At 49.5% G+C, this 16,389-nt stretch overlaps 3 protein-coding genes across 3 annotated transcripts; 2 read left to right on the top strand and 1 right to left on the bottom strand.

Annotated features, from left to right (window-relative positions):
• Nucleotides 1-211: 211 nt before the first annotated feature.
• LAJ45_09832 (uncharacterized protein) lies at nucleotides 212-691 on the top strand (the record flags this gene model as incomplete). Its single annotated transcript, XM_046119371.1, has 1 exon — nucleotides 212-691. The coding sequence occupies one exon, from the start codon at nucleotides 212-214 to the stop codon at nucleotides 689-691; it is 480 nt and encodes a 159-aa protein (XP_045967446.1).
• A 6,200-nt stretch (nucleotides 692-6,891) lies between these two features.
• Nucleotides 6,892-7,984, top strand: LAJ45_09831 (uncharacterized protein; the record flags this gene model as incomplete). The annotated part of the gene is made up of 4 exons (XM_046119370.1): nucleotides 6,892-7,267; nucleotides 7,402-7,546; nucleotides 7,614-7,863; nucleotides 7,922-7,984. 4 exons carry the CDS (start codon nucleotides 6,892-6,894, stop codon nucleotides 7,982-7,984), a joined length of 834 nt encoding a protein of 277 aa, XP_045967445.1.
• Nucleotides 7,985-14,371: 6,387 nt separating this feature from the next.
• LAJ45_09830 (uncharacterized protein) lies at nucleotides 14,372-14,993 on the bottom strand (the record flags this gene model as incomplete). Its single annotated transcript, XM_046119369.1, has 3 exons — nucleotides 14,372-14,500; nucleotides 14,710-14,755; nucleotides 14,959-14,993. 3 exons carry the CDS (start codon nucleotides 14,991-14,993, stop codon nucleotides 14,372-14,374), a joined length of 210 nt encoding a protein of 69 aa, XP_045967444.1.
• Between the last annotated feature and the right edge of the window lie 1,396 nt (nucleotides 14,994-16,389).

Here is a 16,389-nt window from a genome sequence, read left to right as displayed (position 1 = left end):
AGCACTAGGCATTACTTTCCCTGCCACTGCCAGCATTAGCTACTAGTCACCACCACCACCGCTACTACTCTCACCACCATCTCCTCTTCTTCATACCATCCTGCATCTAGAGCTTCACACTAGCTAGCTATCTGCACGTCTGCCCCTGCACCGTCAGTAATCTCCAACATCAAGTAAACCAAAACCAAAACCCCACAAACCAAACCTCACAATGCCTTCCCTCCCCGTCGTCATTACCCAATCCCTCACCACCTCCTACGCCGCTTCCTCTATTGCTCCCAACAGTGCCACCTCCAGCACCTTCCCCAGCAGCAGCACCTCCGACCGCTGCTCCTCCCTCTCCAGCACGGTTAGTAGCTCCTCCGCCGGCAGCTACCACGCCCACACCTCCGCGACCCGTCCGCCGCAGGTGACTGCGCAGACGCCCTATGGCAAGAAGGAGTTCATACATACCGGCCGCCCACAGGGCGGGAACCCCCACGGCGGCCCGAGACAGAACATGGAGGGCTACGAGCGCGTGAGCAGGGGCAACGTCACGGTGCACAACACCGGCGGACAGGCGAGGGGCTTGAATTCGGTCAAGTTGGGTGTTGAGAGTGGGAATGATGAGAGGCACACCAAGGAGTGCAGGGAGTTGTCGAGGTATAGTGATAATGTTGGGTTGTGCTTTTGCCCGCCGAGCGAGAATTAGGGTAGGAGTTTGCGATTGTGGTGAGGTGGATCAGTGGGGTGTATTTTTTTTAATTGTATTTTAGAGTTTCTTTTTTTCTTTTTCTTTTTCTTTTACTTTGAGTGTGGGTTGGACTTGGCTTCTTTTTTCTTCTTCTTGGGTTAGGTTTTTTTTTAATGATTCCTGGATGATTCATGTTAGCGCTTTTGTTTTTTCGGTATTTTTGATCATTTCTCTTTAGTTTCGTACTTATTCTTTTTTTTTGCGTTTACTTCTTCTTCAGTTGATCAGGAAAAGGAGTACTTGCCTTGTTCTTTTTTTAATCTATATTTTTATCCTTTTTTATCTCTATCGCATCGTTTCCAATTGCAATATGTAGTAACAGCTCTCATCTCATCTCATCTTATGCTTCTTCATTTATAGAGTACGATACGTCCATAGAATCTGAATACGAGGTTAATCCTCTTAAAAACCGTAACATAAAACTCCAATCTGAACTCCAGTTAGCACATGGTAACAATATTGCAATACGTGGTGACACCCATAGAACAACCAACCAACACCTCAGCCTAGCAACAGCAATTGCACTTATCCCATCGCCCTCTCCCGCCTTGCCGTTGCCCATAATTAGTCTCGCCCCTGTCCCTCCCTCCCTCCCTCCCTCCCTCCCGCCCGCCCCGCTTCCCGTTGCCTCGATCGTAGAAGTGAAGTGAAGTTTGGGAGTGAAGTTTTCGGCCAGTCGGTTACCGGGTTGCCACGCAGCGGGTGGTAATGATCGCGAGGCAGGAAAAGTGAAATGTGCTGACACAGCCTTGCAAGTGATGATAGCGGTAATGGTTTTGAGTGGGTAAGTGGGTGATTGGTGAGTGAGTGATGTGAGAGTGGTACTGTGGTTTGCAAAAGGGGATGAAAAAGGGGAATTGCTACAAAGATGGGGAAACGAGGAAATACCGAAACGAAACTCCGCGGCATAACACCCTCAACAAGAACACATCTAGCTCTGCGACACATGAGATATTTGGAATCAACACAATTCAATGAGGATACATCGGATCCCGATTCTCATATATCAGAGCACCGATAATTCGATCCCCAACGCCGTGGACATGCATGGCAATGAAAGAACTTTGTGATCATACCAGATAGACAAAGTAATAGACAAAAGGTTCGATTCGATTCAGACAGAGATTTGCTTTACGTACTTGCATCTCACTGTGCCCCAATGCCAACCTCCCTTTCGAATTCCTCTTCCCTCCCTCCTCTCCCCCATTCTTAATCACCGGGTAAAACCTCAAAAACCGAGTGACAGCCCCATGACCAAACCCTCCCCAAGGCCCAAAAGTCCCAAGTAGCCAATAAGCACCCACCAGGTACCCGTTCCCCCAACCACTCAGTTATCTTCCAGGACTGACCAGGCCAGAAGGCCCGAGAAACCCAAGACCAACCCCCCTATACATATACCCCTTTCCTTTCACGCCCACTCACCCACTCACTCTCTCCTAGCAGCCAAGACCGACCGGGAGCAAAATGTCGCCAGCCAACTCATTTATACTTTTCCGCTAATCACCGCCAAAGACGGACATAGAACTTAGTAGCTAGCTAGTGGAGGGGCCAGGATGGCCTCTCGCTCGCATAATTAAGGACCTGGCACTAGTAGAGGAGAATGTCTTCCCCGCGGTGTTGGGCCTGGTAATTACTTTCCTCAGATGGTAAAGTAAGGCAAGACAGTTTCATGGCTCTCACATGGCCCTTTTATGTCGAGTAGGTACATTCGGAGCCAAGGACAAGACAAGACAACGTTAACGTTAATTAACGTTGGATTCATGATCAAGCACCTTCGATCCCCACGTCCGTATCCGACGACGTGCTTGTCGATTCTGATCAAACACAAGACAAGACATCAAGACACAGCTACCACCATCTCTATCTCTACGATACCGGTGAGCAGGTAGAGACATAGAGCACAACAAAGCACGTCTCTCACGGCCCTCTGTTTCACTTATATCTGCCCACCTTATCCACCCCACCCTATCTATCCCGGTGAGAGTACATGTAGCGCTGCTCGCCTACTCTATTTCCCCACGATCCCGTATTGCCCCGCACGGTATATCCGCCCCTCCCCGCGGGCCAGATACTGTATGCAGAGTAGTAGTATCAACACATTTCCCCACGAAATGACTATCATGGCTTAGATGACTCTAAAGCAGAGTAGAGAGAGTGCTCTATCTGTATTTTTTTCCCCATAGTGAGATCTGGGGATTTCGCTACCTGTACTTTAGAGTAGAGTCAGATCAGTGACTATCATGATCACCGTCTAGCTAGTTAACTAGTTGATTCGTTAGCAAGATATCCATACTCAAATCTTGAATTCCCCACGATCCAGTTGGCAATTAAACACCCAATTAAGCCCTACCCACCATACCTTCCCTCCCACTATTTCGCCCTATTTCCCTACCCATAAGTGTGCCACCACCACCGTTCACCACTCACTCACCACCACTCACTCACACACAGCCAAACCCCTCGGCAGCCCATTATCGTCCTTCACCCAAGCCTCGGCTTCGGAACTAAGTATTTCCTTCCTTCCACTCATCCATCTTTCCTCCCCTCTCGCCTTATCCGTCGCCCATTGATCCGCTCGATCGTGTACCTGCCAATGCCCAACGTTACATACGGACAAAAGGACCCATCTCATCGGACGAGCGGGGCGGACGGGCGCTGTGGGTGGCGTTATCTCCCATTTCTTTTCTTTTTGTCCTTTTTAGCGTTCTTGGTGTGCTTGGTGTGCTTGGTGTGCTTGGTGTGCTTGGTGTTATATATGTATGTATGGTGGCCTGAAGAACTGAAGAACCAAGAGTGGGCGGCCGGGTGGTGGTGGGCGGGCGTACCTTGGTTGCGGTTGCTTGAATGGCTGGGCGTGCTGTCAATGATGGGACTGAGACATGAGTTTGGGTATGCATGTTAGATAGAGTAGAGAGCTCTTGGTAAAAGTATCGTAGAGTAAAGTAGTATAGAGCTCAATTGTATGTAGAGTAGTAAGCCCCATAGCACTTCTTATCCCCACAGTCACCATAGCCAGCCTAGTTAGGTTTGTAGTCAATTGCACTCCAGAACCGCGCATCCAACTACGCTACCCAGCCTACATCCATACTCCAAGCCTTATGCACCCTCCAAGCCTTTCTACCTGCCCTCCAAACATCAGACGAAGTCTCGACGGCAGTAACCGAATTTAAATACTCCCACCACCACCCACCGCCCTACCCTACCAAACGCACGGTCCGGATGGCGGGGTGGAAAAACTGCGCTGCCTGCTTACAGGGGGTTCAAAACGAGCCGCACGCCATCTCTCTAGGATATATTAGGGTTAGGGGTAGCATTGTCAGCTAGGTTTGTTTATAAGTAGGTGCAGGAGAGGAGGGATTAGTTTTGTTTCAAAACAACTCAACAGAAAACTGAACCGATCTGAGTAAGTGGAATACCCGTGCGGGGGGGTGGTAAGTTAGTAGGAGCTGGGAAGGAAGGATTAAGAGAAGTTAGAGTAGAAAAAGGCAATCTAGATGGCGAGGTTTCTGATAGGTAGGATAGGTGTAGGGTCGAATCGAATCGAATCAAGTGCACGGTCGCTGGCTGGGTAAAATGCCATATCTACATAAAAATAAAAATCTCTTTTTTTCCGAAATTTAAGACTCCCATCATGGACTGGACTGGACTGGATTGGATTGGACTGGATGGATGGATGGATGGATGGAGGGAGGGCTTATTTACGCTACCGAGTTGAGGGCTTAGTATAAGATTTGCACACGTACCTACACTCTTCATTCGGTTTCATCAAAAATGTGCAATGTGCAGGCAGGCAGATTAGAGTAGGTAGAGTACATACGAGTCAAACATGAAGAGTAATCCAACCTCGATTATAATTCAATCTCCAATATAATATCGCGGCATGCAATATATCAGCTTTTAGCTAGTAGGCACTCTATCTATTAACCACGTCCAGTACCAGATCGAGATATAACCTACCCTACCCTAGCTTCCCCTACTCCCAAATACCATACTAGAATCCAGCACTGCATCCCTCCCAACATCATACCATTCGGTCCATACCCACCACCGCGCCGCCCCTCTGCATCTCAAAACGGGTAATTCACCTGTCCCCTACGCTACACCCTACCCTACCCTAGCTGACAGGTGCAGGTGCGGTGTTCTCCGGAAGACACTTTTCCCCGGGCGCCGAAGGTGACGGCAGATACTATCGGTACCGCTGCAATACGATCCACCACCACCACATACCGCCTACTTACCTAGGCCCAGCCAGCTCCCTCAAAGTACAAAATTAATGGATACAAAATAGCTACGGTGGTGGTGGTGGTGGTGGCGACTATAGAAGCGACAGTAAGGGAGGCAACAGTTACGTACCTACGACGCTTCGAGTACAGCAGCAGGAATTGGGGGTTCTGTTCCTGTCCTGTCGTGTAGTAGTAGCTCGTAGGTATTACATGCGCCATGACAGGCAGGCAGTGACCACAACGTCGTCCTGTTTCAGACAGAAAATCCAGACCAAGACGACCGAGGTACGACTTCGACCTCGCCAAAAAAAAAAATGTCAATGCGAACAGAGTAAAAAACGCAATAACAATCGCAATTGTAATTACCCGATACTTCTACTCAATTGCTCTGATCAATTAAGCCTGGGGTAATTGAAAGCACATACCTGCGCTCGTACAATTCACCGTCACATACAAAAAAACAAAAAAATCCGAGTGATAACCCGAGCATGCCAGTGCACCCACTCCTCGGCCCAAGGGGTGAGGGTAAGAAACCAATGAGTGACCAGTAGTACCAGTAACCAGTAACCAAAAGAAAGAAAAACAACCGACGATCTAGTAACTAGCTAATGTACTCTACCTGATTTCTCTTTCCCCACAACCAGTTTGCACTTCGATCCGCGCGTGCGAGATTCTGGGGAAACCCCTAGCTACCCAGTGTTCCCCGTCTGGTCCTGGTTTCCCCGGTGTCTGTCCACTTTTTCCCCATGATTTGAATGAAGTCTTAGATAAAGTTTTTTTGTTTTTTATTTTTTTGCGGGGTACAGTTATACCCTTTTCCTATTACTGAACGCTTCTCCGGCTGTGCGGAGCCTGTGGGTGCTTGCGAAAAAAAACAGGCCATGGTGAGAGTTTCATGGAGATCAGATCATTGCTCGAAAACCACCACTAGCCCTGTACGGCACGAAAACCACATTTTTGGCGTAGTGTGGCTGATGGGTCACTACAATACAAGCTTTCTCACTGATATGTGCCCAGGCTACCCCCCTCCAAAAAAGCATTTTTTGGGGTTCTCTCTCTCGCTCATTACTAATTAGTAGTCCCGCAGGGTTGTACCAGCCAACCAACAACCCATGACGCAACCCCAGTTTGGGCGATGCCGATAATTCCGGACGATACCTCACATAACCTATGAACAGCATACACCACATATCTAGAATTAGAGTACCGTACCTTTAGGTAGGTATGTTATGTAGGTAGGGAGAAGGTATGTAGGAGAGTAAAAAGGAAGAGTAATTACTCTAATTACTCTTCCCCCCCTCCCCCAATTCCACCCCCCTCCCCCAATACTATTTTTCGATCTCCCCCAGCCAAATACGCTCTGACATCTAGCACGTATTCCACCCCCCCCCCCGCCCCCAGCCGGACGAGGGGAAAAAAATGCTTTTTGGTAAAAAAAAGTTAGTAGGTAGCAACCTCCCCCCCCCCCCGGGGGAAAGAAGTGGGTTGTGTGATATGCAGCTAGTTGGGATTTTGCTCTAGATTGGGAGCTAGTTAACTAGCGAATTTCTGGAGCATATCCCGAATCTGGAGATGGCGGCAAAGGAAAGGGTAGAAAAGTAGTGCTAATCACTATCTCCGCATTATTCTACTCCACACGGACGGACGGGACGCTAATGCTGCCCCTAATTTTTGTTTATTTCGTTGGCTGGGGAGCGGGTGAGGATGGAGGGGGGTGCAGATGGTGGTGGTAGGGTGTGTTGGGATTTGAAACCTGGAAAAAAGGGTAGTGAGTGGGTAATATATATATCACGGCCCTACCCCACGACCATTGATCTTCTTCCCTTCTTTCCTTTCCCCATCATCCGCCTCCTCAATCAATCCCGACGACCTGATCACCTCCCCCCTTCACGACCTCACCTCACGACCTCCTCCTCACAACAGCACATCATCACCATGTCGGCCGCCAAAGAAGACGCTGTCCACGATGCGGGCTACAAGCAATCGAGCGACCTCGAGTACGGCGTGCGCCACCACAACAACGGCTTCAACCACACCCAGGAGGGCGGCAGCTCCCTCGCAACAAAGGAGGGAGTCATGATGCCCGCCTTTGGAGGTGCCTTCCAGCCCGGCCCGTACCAGCCCAGCTTCCGCAAGTTCGCCAACCCGGCGCCGCTGGGATTGTGCGCCTTTGCGCTGACAACCTTTGTGCTGTCGCTCATCAATGCGAATGCCAGGGGCGTGAGCACGCCCAACATCGTCGTCGGGATGGCGTACGCCTACGGAGGGTTGGTCCAGTTGCTTGCGGGAATGTGGGAAATGGCTGTCGGAAGTAAGTAAATGATTAGAAATCAACTTTTTTGTGTGTTGCTGCGGGAATGACCCTGTCCGCTTGTCTCGCTTGCGATATAGGGGGGTCCAATTGGGAAAGAGAATTGAAAGAGACTGACTCAGTGTTTTTTTTAGACACTTTCGGAGCTACTGCGTTGTCTTCGTACGGAGGATTCTGGCTCAGTTTTGCGATGATCCAAACCGGCAGCTTCGGGATTACGGCTGCATATGAGGAAGATCCGGAAGCACTCATGTCTGCCCTGGGTTTCTATCTCATCGCGTAAGTAGCTTTGAAAATAGTAATAGGTGATTGATTGAAAGGGCCCCCCGCTAATTATTTCTTATAGCTGGTGGGTGTTTACAACGATCCTCCTCTTCTGCACCCTCAAGTCGACCCTCGCCTTCTTCAGCTTGTTCTTCTTCCTCGACATCACCTTCCTGCTCCTAGCCGTCGCACACTTCGCCACTGTCGATGGCGGTATCAATGTCACCATCAACAAGGTCGCTGGTGTCTTCGGTCTGATCACCGCCTTCATTGCCTGGTGGAACGCACTTGCCGGTATCGCCGAGACCTCAAACAGCTTCTTCACCATCCCTGTAAGTACCTCCCATCGATCCTCGTTCCGCCGCGATTCCAATTGCTAATGGTAACTAGGTCGTCCACTTCCCCTGGAGCGAGAAGGTCAAGGCCGAGAGGAGGGCTTCCAAGAGCGATTAAACTCCAACATACCGCTCTAGTTGCCCATGAAATGTTTTTTCGCCATTTTCCACACTGTTTGAGATGGTTGGGAGGTTGCAATTGATTTTTTATTTTATTTATATTTTTTTCCTCTTTAATGCATGCGATGCTGCGAACGAAGCAATTTTTTTTTCACTCTAAAAAAAAAAACCTCTGTTATTGAAGGTGTTGGTAGTGGTGGGAGGTCGTCGTGGTGATAGATGATTAGATGTGGTCGTTGGTCGTCGGTCCTGTATCATGATGGATTTTATTGCCCTCTTCCTCCACATTCCCCAGTACGTTTTCGTTTACCGTTTCCGTCTAGAAAGCGAGCGAATCCTTAATACCAACGTTTCCCTCCTCCTCCTTCAGCAAGAACTACCCTTTTTTTGTAATGAAGTTGTACGTATCGGGGCGGGCGGGAATATCGATAATTCGAAAAAAATCCCTCCTTTAACCCCCCAATGATGAGATATCATGTATCTGGGGAAAAAAAAGAAGACTCCATAATTGAATCCATGAAATCATCAATTCTTTCCACATGACATCTTCCTCTGCCGTAAAACACTCAAAACATTTTTCCCTCCCAAAGGGAAGAGGTAGTCGCGGCCGGGAGTGCGCGGTGAGCATGTCTCACCCAACGTTCCCAAACATGCATTAGCTACATGTAGTCCAGGTAGGTAAGACAGCTACTGCTCTAGCTAGCTAGCTCGCGCGATCACTGATCGGTGGAAAACCAGCCAGCCATTCTATTCCATTCCTTCCATGCATGTTTGACAATTGGCAAAAAACGGCTGAACTCCTTCAACCTGCCCTAACCAGTCGGTTCGGTCGTTCGTCTAGAACAACATATCGAAACGGGTTGGGGGGGGGGGGGGGTGGTGTAAGAAAAAAATCACACCCTAGCTGGCCATGTGCCTGTGCTGCAGGGAGGGAGGAATGGATGGGTAGAGTAGAAGAGAGGTGGTTACTCTATTGCCTTGGGTGCCGATATACCCAGTGCAGTGAAAGAGGTTTCGAATTTCGTCTGGTCGGCCGGGGGAGGGAGCGAGGGAGTGGAACGCTCGATGTGGAAAGATCCTCCTTCGCTCCATTGCGCGCCGGAGTACATCTGTCTTCTAGCTAGCTGGGTAGCTGTGTGGATAGCTGGGAAGATCAGGGAGTAACTCTATCGACGAGCATCCGTCAGCAAACCTTCAAGTCGAGCTCGTAGAAGAGGGATGGATACGTACCAGCTAGCATCACGACACGAGCGAACACTTCCTTCGCTCACGCCCAAGGAAGGGGCAGCGTCGAATAAGTACCATCCATACCAACGCTGCCAAGCTCCTCCAGCCCTCCTTCCTCCTCCTTCTCCTCATTCCCACACTCCTCGTCGTCGTCGTAGTCGTCGTCGCCAAGGAATATGCTGTGTTCTTTGTGTATCGTGCATTCGTGCAACATGCATTATCCTTTCCTCCCCCACGAGCAAAAAAACAAACCATTGTCTGGCTGATTTCGCCGGCTGTTGCTTGTGACGAACTATTTCTCCTTTCTTCCTTTCTTTCTGGAAGGTCGACAATGCTGTCGCGGCGCGGCGCGGCCATGGGAAGTAGGTATTGAGGCTAATTATGGCAAGCTTAATTGAAGGTCATGACAAGCTTTTTTTCCTGAGAACAAAAAGTCTTGGGAGAACGTTAGATATTGCGCAGGGCACACACAGTCAGTCTGTCAGGGTCCCCTCCGACAACTGCAATGCAAAAAAGAAAAAAAGCGCAAAGTGCAAAAAAGCAAAACACCAACCGTACCGTTGCAGCATTGCGATTCTGGTTGACGAGTGAGCAGCGAAGACGAATAAGAATAACAATTGCAACGGTGGTTGAGGGAAAGAAAGAAAGAAAAAAATAACAATCAGGATTAAGAAAGGAATCAACGAACCATAAAGGAAAAAAAACATACCATCGGCCCTACGGCAAGCTCCCACCCCCCATGCCTTCTCTCCGAACATATCCGAGGCCGCACCTCACGCACGGAGCCCGGGGGTGGGCCGGAATAACTAATAACTAATAATCGCTGCAGGGACCCCCGGCCGGGCATACTCTAATTGAGAAAGATATCCTAACTTTCTACAATTTGCAACACTCACTACTAACTATGCTTCCGAACAGACGTCGTCGTCTTTACCTATTTTTACGTTGATAGGGTTACGTTTACTTAGCTAGCTATTCATAGTGTGTTTGTGATTCGCGGACCCAGCTATTGGAGACACGTATAATCAATCAAATCTCCTTCCCTCTCTCTCTCTCCCACTCACCCTCTTCCACAACCACGACCATCACAACCACAGGGGGAGAATCAACGGGATACTGGAGACAAGCGAGCGAGCGGGCCTCCCGTCCCTGGGGCGCGCGCGTCCAGATGCGCGCCCGTTGGGTTTGGGGTAATGATTTGGGCGGGATTTCAACTGGAGGGTAATGATCACAATGATCACGATGATTCGGATTGGGGCAGAGCAGCGGACTGTCAAGAGTCAGCTGGCCGATATAGCCATCGGGACTGGCGTGCATGGGCCGCAAGCTTTGTTTTCTATCTCTGTCCCCTATGGTCGGCCTATGAGGGGCTTGATATCAAATCTAGTTGCGCGGTATTCTGCGATGGGAGATTCGGGGGCGGTTCAGCTGGCTGCGGGTTTGGTTTGGTGGGTGGGCTACCTCATCATGACAATATCGTGCTGGGCGGCGGAGGTGTGGCAGTGAGATGATGATAATGATGATGATGATATCGATGTGGTGGTGGTACTGGCAGTAGTAGTGGTGCCGCTGGTGATTTAGTCCCAGACCGACCTGATATCAAATCTCCCCTCCTCTTCCTCTCTCCTCCACTCCCCTCATTCCGAATGTTTAATCACCAAACCTGAGTAAAGCCAAAAACCGGCTCCAACAATCCAAAGGGCCAAGACCACTATTCCATCCCATTACATCCGTTCATGCCACCCATTCCATGAGTGAGCGGCGTCCATGTGAGTGAGATATCCCGCATAATGTTTAATTACACCACCTCCACTCTACCCGCCGCACGCCGTCCAATCCCGCCGCTTCCACCACCACCCATTCCCCAAGCCAATACCCAGTAGATACCGATGAGCACCGATCACACGCCCCCCCATGCCCGGGCCCAGCTGCCATATCCATACCCATACTCATACCCATGCCAATGAAGGAATGGACTGAATACGACGCATTACGCCATGCCATCTTAAAACATAGGTGCCGGCTAACGCGCCATTCACACCGCACCGTCACCGTTACTGGTAACCCAGTTGGGATCTGGACGGGGATGGCGTGGACCGAGTGATGGTCTGTGATTGGAGATGCAGTTTTTTTGGCGCAAGTGTTTTTTTTGTTTTTTGTTTGTGCACTTGTGGGGGGTGTGATACCTGGATGATGCATGTAGCATACACGACCTGGCTATGGGGGTGCAGGAGCTTAATGGCGCTTGGTGGGTGGTGGTCGGGGTGGTGCTTGGAGGTGTTGGAGTCATGGGCTGTCACTCGGTGTTTCTACGTGCCGGCGTGCGGGTTGGGTCTTGGGTTTTTGGTTATTGGGAGGGCTTAGGTGTGTGGCTACGTATATTTAGCTAGCTACATTTTACATTCACTCGGTTAGACTTATTGATAACGTATCTTTCAGGCGTAAGGTCGTGGTGTCCAATAGCGAGCTGTCACGAGAAACGGTGTCCTATCAGGGCTCTAGTAGAATAGCTTGTTTTATCTTTAGACATCGATGACAATTGAAGCTTTGAGACTCGTCCTATTTGCCTTCAATAGGGTCATCTGTCAGTTAGAGAACAACCCCTCCAGCCCGCGTCGGGGCGGATATGGCTGCGGATATGGCCAGTGCTGCGGCATTACATATACACTCCACCAGCCACCACACTGGCCGACGCTGCCTGCTGCGCCGACGAGTGATGCTCCAATTAAAGCCAGCCCTGTCCAGAGCTGCCGAGGTGGCGGCTTATTGTATAGTACTTTACAGACTATCGCTACTAATCGTACTTTGCTGCAAAAGCTTATGTTGTAGCTAGCTAAGCCTAAGCTTAAGGCCGACAACTCCAGTCTAGATCTACCGCTCACAGCTCACACCTCAGCTCTATTTCTATCTCTATCTCTCTATCTTTCTATCTAGCCATCACATGCCTCAACAGCACCCCGTATACGTAACCAGCCCATCCCATCACCTTCCACCCCCGGCCGAACCGGGCCCGGCTAGCTACCAACCAGACACGCCCGTCCGCGATGTCACGTCTCTCCCTGCTGTATCTTGTGTATGTAGTCCCGTTTCAAAACCATCCAGCGATGTTTCCCGCGCGCGAGCGCGTGAGCGCGTGCGACTTGCGGGCATCTGCAATGTGTAATGTAATGTAGATTTGGACATGGGCTGCATGCAAAGGAAAGAAAAAGATGCAGATCATGGAGGAGGAGGATTGATGGCGATCCGTGAGTCATGACGTCTATCTGCGGTTTTTGGGCTCTTGGATTAGGTATTGGGTAATTTGGTAATTGGATAGTTGGGTTTGGAGGGAAACAGTCAGCAGCTCTTCCATGGAAATATTTTTTTTCTCGTTTTTTGTTTTTGTTTTTCTGTTGGCCCGGTGAGGGTATGTAGGTAGGTAGCTGGGAATTGGTAGGGCTAGGCAGCCGCATGGGAAACAACAGGTCAGGTAGAAGTTGTAGAATAGCTACAAACCTGGGTTACACTACAGTGACATTTACTTCACCCGGCCAGTGCACATAGAAGAAGAAGGCCATAGCCCTCTACCCTACGTGAAGATTCTGATTCTGATCCTGACTCTGAGTCTACAGCTATGACTCCCACGCCCAAGCCGGCCGCATCTCCACAGCCTGGGAGAAGAGGGGGAGGGATGTGTCTTTAAAGATTCCCCGCCCCCTCCCTCTCTTGGCATCGGCGGGCACGATACCCACCCACCAACGCGGGGAGGAGGGGCGAGAACAGAACGCGCGTGCACGTGCGCTGCAAGCCCTTACGTTTATCATTATCATTACCCTTACCCCAGCCAGTAAACAAATAAACAACACCACCACCACGGCCACCACCACGGCCACGGGGACGCGTCCAGTCATCGCGTCGCAGTTTGATGATGATAGTACTCGCCCCAGAGCTAGAGTAGGGTACATACAAGGCAGGTAGGTCAGGATGTAGGGAAGCAAAGGTAGAGTAGATCGTTGCATTGCAGGAAGGATGACGATATATACGTGGACACCGATTGGGCCCAGGTCGGCGATGGATGGATGGATGGGGTGCGAATATGTATATGCAGGAGAGGTTTAAAAAAGAGTTCTGCAGCTGTTTGGAACTGATGGGATGGGATGATGTTTTTTTTCTTTTCCTTTTCCTTCTTGCTTAGATTGCTTGGGTTGCTTGGAAGTGATAAACAATTGAACTATTTCTGATACGTTGGGCGTTTTGGCGGTTTTAAACACTCACTCACGCCCGGCCTCTACCTACACTGTCACTCCCCTAGCTAGTAGATCACTCCAACTCAAACCCCTTCACCCCTGGAGCTACGGGGAGTGTCAGTCGTATTCACAATAGGTACTTAAGTAGAGATGTTATTATTATCCTCAAAAAAAAAATAAAGGAAAGGAATGTGTGTGATTGCAATTGATTGCTGCTGCATAACATACCTACCTGCCTCACCTCACCTCTACTGCTACTCTACATCGATCACACCCATCACCCGGGGGTGGATGGGTGGTGAGCGCGCGTACCTGCCTCATCTCTGTCTCTACGCAATGGTACCCACTGTCTGTATCGCGGATCCTCCTGTCTATGTCTGTGTCGGTGTCTGTCTTGTCAAATCGCTTAATGCCCTACCAGTGTCTTCCGTAGCCGCCCTGTCCACCCTCTCTACGGGCCTTTGTGCTCTCTTGGTGTGTGGCTAGCTATAGCTAGCTGGAATGGTAAGATAGAGGAGGGTGATATGATATGGATCACCGCTTTTTGAAACAGCATGTAAACAGCCTTAGACAACCAACCCAAGGGCCAAAGCGTCTTCTGTTCTTCTCTGCTATAATATATGTGGCTAGTGCTGTGGCGCCAATCTCTCTAGTTCTCGCTCTTGGCGTGCCTCACTTCTCCAACCAGAGCAGAGGTGAAATGACGTCTATATAGGGGCCGCCGCCGGGGGAAACAAAATGTTAGCGCTACGTAGAGAAAGGGGAGGACGCCGAACGCTACGCTCGCTGCGCCTGAAATTTGACTGACCAGGAAGGAAGGAAGGAAAAGATGGAAGGCATGGTAGGTTGTGTGTGACGCCAGTGAAAGAGAGAGAGTGATGTCCGTCCCGGTAGTTAAGTTTAGTTAGATGCCAGCGCACCACACCACCCAATCAATAAGTCGTTTGGTGGTTGAGCCACCGTATGTACCGCCTCAGAGTGGCAGCCGTAGATTCGAGTGAGTGGTAGGTAGAGGAGGCCAAGGTAGGTACAGACCTGCGTGCATGAGGGAAGGTAGAGTGCTGCAGGGATGTGGTGGGACATGGGAGGGAAGAGGTCAGCCAAGAGGTTGTGCAGATACAGGTTTGGTTCGTATGTATCGTAGTCTAGCTAGGCAGTCTAGCTAGGCAGTCTAGCTAATCTAAGAACCAGTCTAGCTAGTCTAAGGACCATGAAGACCTGGGAAAACCGTTTGTCTGATAGAAGGCCTGTTTGGGGGCTTTTAACGAACCTGAACCGAACCGACCTTCAACTGCGCTGCCAAAATAACCAGATAGCTGTGCTTCTCCGTGTTTGAATCAACCCGCGTGTTTTCGTGCGTGTCCTACTCTACTTCTAGAGTTTCTACTTACATACCCATACCCATCCTACCCCGGCATGCACAATTTGGAGATGCAGGAGGGGGGGGGGGGGGGGCGCTGGGAAAGGAAAGAAAAGGAAAGGAGAAAAGGGAGCAAGGGGAGAAACGGAGAATACCTACTGGTTATTGGATGGGATGGATGACTGGATTTGCATATGGCCTAGCTGGCACGAGGTTCAGTCAGCTAGGTAGGTCGTAGAAGAGGTCGTAGAAGATGTAGAGATGGTAGAATTGTAGAGAAGGAGATGTAGATGTAGGTAACATGTAACGACATACATCCTTTTTTTTGCCCCCCAATGCTGATTGGATCTCCACAAACCGGGGGGCCCCTGGTCCATGTTCATGTCGACTTTTACACCTCCGCATAAAAAGAGAGGAGGGCTCAGCTTGCCTTTTTTTGTGAAATTGGGGAAAGCGAAACAGTTGCAAAGTTATATGTAGCTGTAGCTACTTCATACATATTCACACACTCCACACCCCTTCTGCTAATTGTGCATGCCTCATGGAGAGATGATCTTAATTCAATTGATTTATGACTGACTTACTGATTGACTGACATGGCTGAGGTAGGTGGAGTGAGTACCTACAACAACCTCAAGCTGTCGAATAACCCCTCTAGATCCCCCCACTACAACTTGGATCGGTAAAGTAGTCGGTTTTTTATTCAAAAAAACCAAATACATCATGAACTTGGGGTAAGCTTGCTTCTACGCGGAAACGCTAGAGCTAGTGGTGCTACCGCCGCCGTTGCTTGCAAGCAAGCAGTTTCTAGCTTTCTTCAGCGGCGGATAGATTAAATAAAGTAATCCTTTCCCTTCATCGTTTTACAAAGTGCAGTGTGTGTTTCTCCATCTCTCTCTTCTTTCTCTCGAGAAATCTCGCCATTCTTTCTTTCCCTCCCCCTCCCTCCACCCCCGCCATATTTCCCTGGGTCTTCACCCCCACCGCCCGGCAGGAGATTTCTTCCAATCGATTGAACGAGGGTAAAAAGGAGAGCTAGTATTTGGACGCACTGGCAGGCACTCCTTCTGGATTATTTCCTCTTCGTGTCCTCGAACCCAATTTGTTGTTCGAGCCGGCCGGGTCGACATTCTCTCGCTCATCAATCTTTTATTTTCCCTCCGCCGGTTAACGCATAGCATAGCATAGCATAATACGGGGGTGTGATCTGCGCATATACAGCACAAAAAAGGGCACATTACAACAGCTACTCCCCCTACCCCAGTCGTTCTGCTGGTGAAGCTCGACCTGGAATAGTTCAGAGGGTTTGTGAATGCAGTTTTGGGTGGATTGAAAGCGACGGTTACTACTTACCTGTCACTTTTTTCTGGTGGTGGAAAATACTTCAATTTAATCACACACAAGACAAGAAAAAAAGTGTTAGTGAAACCCCATTTTCTTTTTTGTTTCTTTTTCTTCTTTCCTTTTTCTTTTTGTTTCCTTGTGTTTGGTTGTGTGGTTTATTGGATACCGCTGTTTCTGGGTATTCTGGAATGATCTGGTTGTTTTGTCATTTTTTTATTTTTTTATTTTTTTTGTGGCTCAATATCC

Source organism: Morchella importuna, assembly GCF_003444635.1.
Source record: "Morchella importuna strain M04M26 chromosome Unknown Morimp01GS039, whole genome shotgun sequence".
Lineage (NCBI taxonomy): Eukaryota > Fungi > Ascomycota > Pezizomycetes > Pezizales > Morchellaceae > Morchella > Morchella importuna.
The sequence above is the reverse complement of the archived record's forward strand: the minus strand, read 5'-3'. Positions and strand labels throughout refer to the sequence as shown.